Consider the following 9976-nt stretch of genomic DNA (forward strand, 5'->3'; position numbering starts at 1 on the left):
TATTACAAGTATAAAAATTATTAATAGATTAGTTAGAAAAAAAAATTAGGTGTGATAAGTCTAATTAGTTAGCTTGAAATTCAAAAATTTATGGTCAAGGTTGAAAATTGATATTCCGAAAAAATTATCATTGTTTGGTTCGTTAAGAACTCAACTGTAGTTTGGGTTTTTGTAGCAATTCATTTTTAACCATTATGTACATGTATATATGTAATTTGCAAATAATCAGTGGACTATGTTATAAAAATCCGAATGTGGTGACATATTCATAGATTACGAGGAAGAGAGAGACCCTTGAAGGGTATTCTAATGGAAAAAAGAAAAGTGTAATTAAGCAAACAAAGAGATTTTTGGATTTGGGATGAATTTTACCGGAGCAGATCAGCTATGCCAAACCCTAAAACATTTGCTACTCCATATGATCCGCTCCGGAATTTTACTCTTAAGAACAGGCAGAATTCTTGGCATTTTGCTGCTAGCGATCCTGTAAGTCTTCAAAAACTCTCCATCTGCTTCTCTTTCCATTTCTTCACTTCTCATACAAACGAGAAACCAAAACACGGACGTCTTGTGTCTTTTATTGATTGGAGTTACTATAGAGATATGGCCTTGACTATTGCTATAGCAGCTATTAGGAAGACGTCCCCGAGAGGCCCAAATGCAGCTGCCTGATGAAAACACACTAACTCATTTCTGAGACCTGAACAAGAATAGAAATGAAATCATTTTAAAGTAATAGGTTACATATACGAGTAGATTCAAACTGAAATCAGCAAAATTAATCAATTAAAGTAAGTTAATATAGTCCATTGCTTAAAGATATTCTTCACATGACCGTAGGATATAACTTTGGACATAGTGCTTACTTGCTTAAGACCATCCACTACGCGTCTCGCCGGCGTCTCGCGTCCTGTCCCGGAGAGACGGGACCCCGGCGCAACGCGTTGCAGCTCGCCGTCCCGCGTCGCGTCCCGTCGAGCCACGAGACGGGCTGTCTCGCCACGCGCCTAAGCGACGTGGCGCGACCCGGCGTCGTGCGTGACGCCCACTCGCCGGCCCGCGAGTGGGCGTCGTCACGTGCTGACGCAATAAATATTTTTTTTTTAAATTCGAATTTTAAAAAAAATAAAATAAAAAAAAAGAGAAAAAAATTGTAACGGTAATAATACCGTTTTTTAAAATTTTTTATTTTTAATTAATTTTTTTACTCTATAAATACTCCTAAACTCATCATCATTTCACACACAACTACACATCTATTCTTCCTATCATCTAAATTTTCTCTCAAATTTTCTCTCAAATTTTCATATAACAACTCAAGATGTCCGGCAACGGCGACGGCAACTACGGCGGTTCCGGCTCCGGCGGGTGGGATCTCAACGCGTTCGGCGATTGGGAGACCATGATCAACACATTGGGCGGTTCCGGTTCGTCAACGCCGGGGACCCAGGGTTCGGCGACGCCAGGGGGGTGCCAACCACCCAATTTTGACCTTGATGCATATGTCCGTCCCTCCGCCCTGCGGTATTCGCAGATATTATCCCAGATCCGGGAGGATTTTCCCGTTGATCCCACTCCGGGAGTAGGCCGAGGCAGTGGAGGTGGCCGAGGCGGTGTACAACCCTAGGCGGGCGAGGACGAGGAAGAAGAGGAAGAGGATCTAGGCCGGCATCCGTACAACAACCTCGAAACGCTGGGGGTGTACAACGCCTGGATCACCGTCTCGTACGATCCCATCGTCGGGAATCAACAATCTCAGAAGTGTTTCTGGGAAAAGGTCTGCGAGGTCTACCACCAGATAAAGCCGAAAGGCTCCCGCAAGCGCAAATTTAAAATGCTCCGCTCTCACTTTGACCGAGTCGACCGACAGGTCAAAAAATTTTGTGGCATCTACTCGGCCGAAGAGGCGCGCTACCAAAGCGGCGCAACGGCAACCGACATTTTGACGTCCGCTTTGCGCGCCTACTACCAGGACGAACGTCATCAATTCAGATTTGTTGATGTTTGGCAGGCCGTCAAGGACGAGGAACGGTGGGTCGGCGGTTTTCGCTCCAGCTCGGGCTCAACCTCGAAGCGCACGAAGCATACGGCGAGTGGCCAATACTCGTCTGGTGGTGACACCGCTGAGGGCATCAACCAACCTGAGGTTGAATCCCAGGAGTTTGCGGGTACGGTCGGCGATGCTGGAGGATCCGCGAGTGGGCGCCGTCGGCCGCAAGGGACGAAGGCGGCGAAAACGGCTAGAGCAAGGAAGGGTTGAGGCGAATCAAGCCAGCCGGCCTCGGGATCGGGCTCGCGGGGAGGCTCGGACACACTTATGGTGGCGTACATGACCGCCACAATGGCGGACACTTCCCGCTTCTCGTACGCCCAATTCACGGCCTGGTGGAACGGAATTGTGTATATGGCAGCACAACTTGGCCTTCCGACTCCCCCTCAACCTCGACCGCCTCCGGAGGATGATTAGCCGGCGGAGTAGTTTTTTTATTTTTCTTTAAATTTGTATTTTAAATTATGTTGTGTGTTTTTTATGTTGTGTGTTTTTTTATGTTGTGTGTTTTTTAATAAAGTGTGTTTGTTTTAATTGAATTGGGTTGAGAAAAAAACAATAAAAAATGAAATTGAATGAATAGTAATTAAGGGACGGTTAATGGACGGAGCGTTGCAGGTTCCGTCCCTTAGTTAAGGGATGGAGGAAAAAAGGACAGTGGGGCCCTCAAATAGTGGTCAAATAGTATTTAAGGGACGGTATAGAGACAGCGTAGTGGATGGCCTAAGGCCATTAGCAATGAGTCGCGCCACGTCATCAGTTTTATCCTCCTACCCCCACCTGCAATGTGGCGCCCTAAGGCGCGCCCTATGAATTTTCTTTTTATTTGAATATTTAAATAACAAAAATTGGGGAAAAACTTCATTTCATTTATAGAAATTAATACATTACAATACGAATTTAAAAAATACGCAAACTCAGCGACGGCAGTTACGGGCCTACATTTCTTCAATCATGTCGTTCATGAGCTGAACATGGTCTTGTTGGTTGTGCATTGAGGCCTGTCTAGCTAGAACCTCATTGAAGCCTGACGGTAATCCTCTAGCGGTGGGCTCGATCGTCGTGCTTGACGAGCTAGATGCACCGTCATCATCGTTCCAGTCGGTGATGCTCCCACCCTCATGCTCGACTATCATGTTGTGCATGATTATGCTCGAATAGGCCTGTGGATCTGCTCCGCTGCCGCCACCGCCGCCACATCGCGCTGCAGTTGGGCTAAGCATTCCGCCATGGCCTCTTCAACGGCTGCATCTAAGGCTTCCGAGGTGGCAGAGGTCGAACTACCCGACTCCGAGGAGCTAGAACTAGTGGCGTCATCGTCGTGGTTCATTTTGGTATTTGAGAGAGGTAGAAATGTGACAGATGAGCGAAATGAGAGAGGTGCGATGTTCGTACGAACAAGTGAATGAGAAACGAGGTTTAAATAGCCATCGAAAACGCGTACCATCGTCCGCCGATCCCACAATGGCGCGGACGATGGTGCGGACGATAGGCCATCGTCCGCAACGTAGGACCCGCCCTATGCATCGGCCGCGGACGTAGGGCGCGGACGATGGCGACCACCCACAATGTGGGCATCGTCCGCGACCGAGGACGATGGACGCCATCGGGCGTGCCATTGAGCGCCCCATTGCGGGTGGCCTAAGTCCTTGAAGCATGCAGCAAGGAACCGTTTAGCAGCATCTGTTAGTTGCCGAACTGTAATAACCATGAAAACAGTTGAAGGATGATCCAAGTAAAGCAAGGTTGATTCACAAGTCATTGGAAAGTTGTGGAGTAATTGACTGCAATATCTCATACATGAAGCGACCTCATATACGTCAACAGCCACTAATACATCCAATAAATCAATTGGAGTAGTTTTTGGTAATGTGTTACTACATATAAAGTTTAGCAAACGCATGAAGTCAGCTTCCTCTGCTAACCAAAGCAGTAACAAAACAATCTTTGTCGAATTTTTATTCAGATAGGGACATACACATGCACTCACACACATGTCTGAAAGAGGATGGAGCTTTGACATATACTTTAACAAGCAGAAATTCATGTCATATATGTATCAACAATGTAAAAATCAATTTCCTCGGAGTGACATAACCCCAAACTTTAGGAAGAAACGTAAAAATATTAAAACAATTTAATTTCAACAGGGAACATATGCCACTATCTTAAACTCAACCTTTTACAAATTGATTCAACACAAATGTGCAGTTAATGCTTACCTGAGACTTGAATTTGTATCATTACGTGTTGTTGTGACTCCCTCATTCCATTTGAAAACAACTTGACAGCACAACAGATAAAACATTGGTCAATACGGGGAAAAGAAACAAAAAAAACCCTATCAAAAATAAGTTACCTTATAGAAAAAGTGACTATTAGTTGCCAAAATAGGAGAGTTGATGTGTACAGTCATAACTTGAACCGGTAAATATTCAAGGCTAGATGATTATTCATTGTCCTTAGCAACTTCCGGGCATGTGAGATTAGGGTTGGGTCGGTACGGTATATCGTACCAAAAATGTTATACCGTACGTATATCGTACTGAAATATGGGTATGAAAGAATTTTATACCGCTACCATATCGAAAGTATACCGAATTACGATAGACCAAACTTTCGATATGGGTGATATCACTACCGTTACCATATCCATATTCCGGTATATACTACCGGAGTTTGGTACACTATACAGTTATATCATAAACATGTCGCCTTAAAATTTTGTGATGTAATGTCGTATGTCATTTGATTCTTGGATTATCAATAAACATGTCGCCTTAAAATTTTGCTTTACGGAATTGAGTGACTATGTGTTATGAATTTTGTTTGATTAATGAGAATGTTTATTTATCATCTAGACTTGGTATAATGGATAAGTATGATTATGTGAGTGGATTAATCACTGAAATGAGATTGAGGGAAAATTTAGTTGATAAGGTCAATGAGTTTATTCATAAGGTTTGATAATAGAAATATAATTTAGAATGAATATGGATGTTAATGTGAATTATTGAGAATTTACTAAGTAAGATTAGTATTATAGAACATTAATTACACAAATATATACTCTATGTGAATAGTATGAATAGTGACATAGAGTTTCGTAAATTTAGTTGGATAAATAAATGATAGAATTAAGTATGGAATGAATATATCTTGTAAATGATGGTATATAGAATGTATACAATTGACCTTGGAATATATTGTGATCTGTTGGTATTTTAAATATGAGTAGTGATTTAGAGACATAATGTCTCTATGCCATAATGCCCCTATGTCATTTTGCCATATATTTAATTTAAATATGGACTAATATACCCTTATAGTATTATTTTGGAAAGATATATCTTAGTTGTGATAATTAAATTAAAGCATGCTTATTATGCACATATTTATTGTATTTGTGGTTTTAATTAAAGTACTTAAAGTTTTAATTAGAGTATTTGTAGTTTTAATTAGAGTATTTGTAGTTATAATTAGAGTATTTTTGTATATACTATTTAATTTTATGAGATAATACTCAAGTGATTTGAAAAAATATAAAATTAAAAATGATTGTTCTTATAAATAAAATTTACTAGTTTATTAATAAGATTTATAAATTTTGTGAATAAAAGTTATTAATATTATTTTAACTAATAAAAGTTACTTTATTCTTTTATTAATAAAATTTATTATCTTAAAAAATAAAAGTTAATACTCCATTATTTTGAATAAAAAATTTATTGTTTTCAGAAGAATCGATAATGGTTTTGTATTAAACATGCGGTGACTCAAACCATTTAGGCATCATTTGGTAACTATGTTATGTTTCGACTAACATGATCTAAATAGTGATAGTTATCATAGTTTTGATTAATTAATATATCTTGATTGGGTGTTTGGTAGCTAAGGATAATTGTGAGTTATTCTACTTAGATGTTTGGTATAACAAGTTATAACTACAGATAAAAATTAGGATTGTCAAAATTATCCTCATAAATTTAACTTTAATGATTAAACTATCCTTATGTTCCCTTAATTTTGGGTGGTTTTGACAATTTTTGGACGATGAAAAATACCCGAGCATACCATTTCTTATTATATAAAATGCTAAAAATGGAGTACATAATAAATATGATCATAACTTAAATTTGTTAATTTTATTTTTTTATATGAAAAATATCCAAGCATACCATTTCTTATTATATAAAAATAATAAAAATGAGAAATTAAATATTATATGATCATAACTATATTTTTTAATTTTATTTTTAGAGTGAACTACATAAATGTTACTTGATCTTTCACTTTCGCACATAAATGGTACCTGATCTTTATTTTATATCGTTTTTGGTACATATAAATCACATTTTTGGTACATGATGCAATGTTCACCCCACAATACCCTCTAAACAAATTCATTTTTCCATTTGTGTTATAAAGGATATTTTGGGCATTGACAAAACTAGTACCAAAAGTGATATTATAATATCTTCTCTCATTCTCCTCACTCTTTATACTATTATTATTAATCAATATTAATATTATTATTTTGATATTATTGATTAATAATTTATTTATTTTTTCATATCATTTAAATATACTTAATCATAATTATAGTTATAATTATATTTAATTATTATAATAATAATATTATTATTATAATAGTAAAAACTAGTAGTAATTAATAAATTATTATTATTATTTTATATTAAATTAATGACTAATCAAGATAGTCTTAATCAAAATTTAAAATTGTGAATTGTATTCATAATGATAAAGAGTTGAATATTTTTGGTTAGGTGTTTCAACCATAAAATAAGTATAAACAATTTAATTAAAAATATTCAATTGATTTAATTACTTTAAATAATTAATTTAATTAGGTGTTTTGTTATTGATTTATATTATGAATGCAATTAGATGTATGTATAAAACACTAAAAGAAAGAAGAAAAAGAAGTCAAAAGAAAAAAGAGGAAACATAAACTAAGGAGAAAAAAGAAAGAAGAAAGGAAGATAAAATACTAAAAAGAAAGAAGAAAATGAAGAAAAAAGAAAGAAGAATAAACTAAAGAAGAAGAAAAGAAATAAGAAAGGAAGAAAGAAATCACATATTTGGTTCTATTTAATTGAAATTTCCAAAAATATCCTTCATAACAAAAAAATCACATGTTTGGTACCTATGGTTATTTTTATCTTGGGGTACCAAAAACGATATAAAATAAAGATCATGTACCATTTATTTGTGAAAGTGAAAGATCAGGTACCATTTATGTAGTTCACTCTTATTTTTATTACATATTTTATGTATATGAAAATACCCAAGCATACCATAACTTAGCATTTCTTATCGTACATTAATTATATGAATAATTATATAGTTTAATTATTGTTTTATTATATTATTGCACATTATTAATTACATTAATTAATTAATTTTTATATTGAAATATAATTAGAGTGCGTATGTATATAAAATATATGTATACATATATATGGCTATATAATTGATGGGTAAAATTGTGTTTTCCTAAAACTAACTAGGTAGGCTAGATATGTAACTTAGGCAAATGGGTAGTTACATTGTTGTTTGAAATATAAGCTTTTAAGTGGGCTTTGTCCAGGCCAGATACTAAACACGGGTCATGTAAATTTGTAACATAGCTACCAAACACACAACTAAATCCAGATAAGTCCTATTATCTAGCTGTAGCATAGCTATCAAACAGTGCCTTAATATATTGGATAGATAGGGAGCTTGTTACTTACTCAACTGTACTTCATCGAATTAGGAGTATTGTTTAAAATTTACATTTATTATGAAAAATAATATGTTTAATATATAAAATTTATTACTCTAATATAGTTTATTGCAACCAATAGTTTTTTTTTATTTCGGATAAAATTAGTTATTTTTGCTATTTTACATGAGTTATTATAATTGTGAAAAAATAATCATTTTAATTAATAAAATGTTGCTATTGAAATTATCAATAAAAGCATTATTGTAACAAATAAAGTTAAAAACACAACATAATAATAAAAAGAAAAAAACGCCACCGCTTCCTACTCGGTGGCGTCATCGGAATCGGCACATCATCTTCACCTCCTCCACCGCCGCCGACACCGGCCCCACTGCCGCTTGCTTCGCCCGTCGCCGACCCATCGGAGAAGCCCAACTTCGACCTCAACCTAAGAATGAGGTCGTAGTACATCATCTTGGTGATAGGGTCCGTCGACTTCTCGTACAAGGACAAGTTATCCTGGAGTTGCTTCATCATCTGCACCTCCAGTGTTTGAGTCAACGCCGCGGTCGGTGTTGAAGGGTGCGGTGTCGCCGCGCTCGCCCGAGAGACTTGGGAAGCGGATCTAGCTTCCCGGATGGCGGATTGTTGGCCCTGCGGGCGCTGGCGCCTCGACATTGTCGAGGGGGGCTCATCCCTCACATCGTCATTCAGGTCGAATGCATGTGAGTCGGTACCACTGCTGTACGTGCCGTCGGCCCCGATTTTTGTCCGCTTCCCAGTAGGACCGGTCTCATCATCGCAGATCGCCTTGAATTGAGGGGAGTCTCGGAGAAGCATGTATTCATTCCAGTAGGTGAACTTGGGCCAGCTTTCAGTATTAAACAACTGATACGATAACGCCCGTACGTCGCCTTCGTTGCGGCCGCTTTCGGCATTCTGGAGCTGTCTCTCGTAAATGTTCCTGAACCTCTTCACAGCGCTACTGATCCGGCCGAACTTCTTCCGGATCAGGCCTTCATCACGTCCGACACTGCCTTCTGGTTTGAAGCCGTTGTACACCGTCAGGACGAGCCTCCAGAAGCAAATGTCGGTCTGATCCGTGCCGATGACCGGATTCGTCGTGACCGCCTCCCAAGCCCGCGCAACAGCGAGGGATTCGTCGTCGTTGTACTTCTCGCCACGCCGATCACCACCGCCTCGGCCACCGCCGGTGGCCGGCTCTCTGTCTCCACCTCGCCCGCCGCCGGTGGGCCCATGCTCTCTGCCGCCTCGCCTCCCACCGCCGCCGCCTCGCCTCCCACTCCCATCGCCGCCACCTCGCCCCCCACCACCGCCGGTTCGGCGACCCCCGGTGGGGGCCTCCATCTCCACACTACCGGATGTCGGGGTCGCCGGTGTACCCATCAACTGTTCCCATGTGAATCTATCAGATTCAGACAGAGGAGACGGGGAGTATTGGAATTGGGAGGATTGGAATTGCTGGGATGGGTTGTTGATCGCGTCCATATTCGGTCGGTAGTCCCCGAACCCCGATGGTTGGCGAACCAAGTTCCTCTGCTGGGATGGCTGGACCCGGAATTGGGGCGAGTGCGGACTCCACGTCTGATTGGGGAAGTTGCCGTATCCCGAGTCTCCATACCCCGGGGAATTACCATCTCCACCTTGCATTTTTTGTAGTGTTTGAGAGTGTAAAATGAAGGGATTTGAAGTGTAGAATGAAGTGAAAAAATGGAAGTGAGAGTGTATATTTATAACAAAATTTCGAAAATTAAAAAAAAAAAAAAAAACTAATTTCCGCGGCCCATCCGCGATTCGCGCCACTTGCAATGGGAGGGCCGCGGCTCACACGGCTCAGCCGCGTGAAGGCCGCGGCCGTGGCTCAGCCACGCTTCTCGCCTCACCGCCCCGGCTCTCGACCTTTGCAATGGGGGGCCGCGGGCCGCGACTCCCCCATTGTGGACACTCTTAGCTATTAGGGCATCCACGATAGGGCGCCCTAAGGCGCGCCACATCATCAGTTTTATCCTTCTACCTCCACCTGCAATGGGGCGCCCTAAGGCGCGCCCTATGTATTTTCTTTTATTTGAATATTTAAATAACTAAAAAAATTAGGAAAAAACTTCATTTCATATATAATAATTAATACATTACAATACGAATTAAAAAATACGCAAACTCAGTGACGGCGGTTA

At 39.5% G+C, this 9976-nt stretch overlaps 1 protein-coding gene across 1 annotated transcript; it reads right to left on the reverse strand.

Moving 5' to 3' along the window:
* Positions 1-593: 593 nt before the first annotated feature.
* On the reverse strand, positions 594-9452 carry LOC121757653. The gene is made up of 2 exons (XM_042153166.1): positions 8108-9452; positions 594-700 (listed from the first exon to the last, which is right to left on the reverse strand). Exons 1-2 carry the CDS (start codon positions 9450-9452, stop codon positions 594-596), a joined length of 1452 nt encoding a protein of 483 aa, XP_042009100.1.
* Between the last annotated feature and the right edge of the window lie 524 nt (positions 9453-9976).

Source organism: Salvia splendens, chromosome 12 (genome assembly GCF_004379255.2).
Source record: "Salvia splendens isolate huo1 chromosome 12, SspV2, whole genome shotgun sequence".
Lineage (NCBI taxonomy): Eukaryota > Viridiplantae > Streptophyta > Magnoliopsida > Lamiales > Lamiaceae > Salvia > Salvia splendens.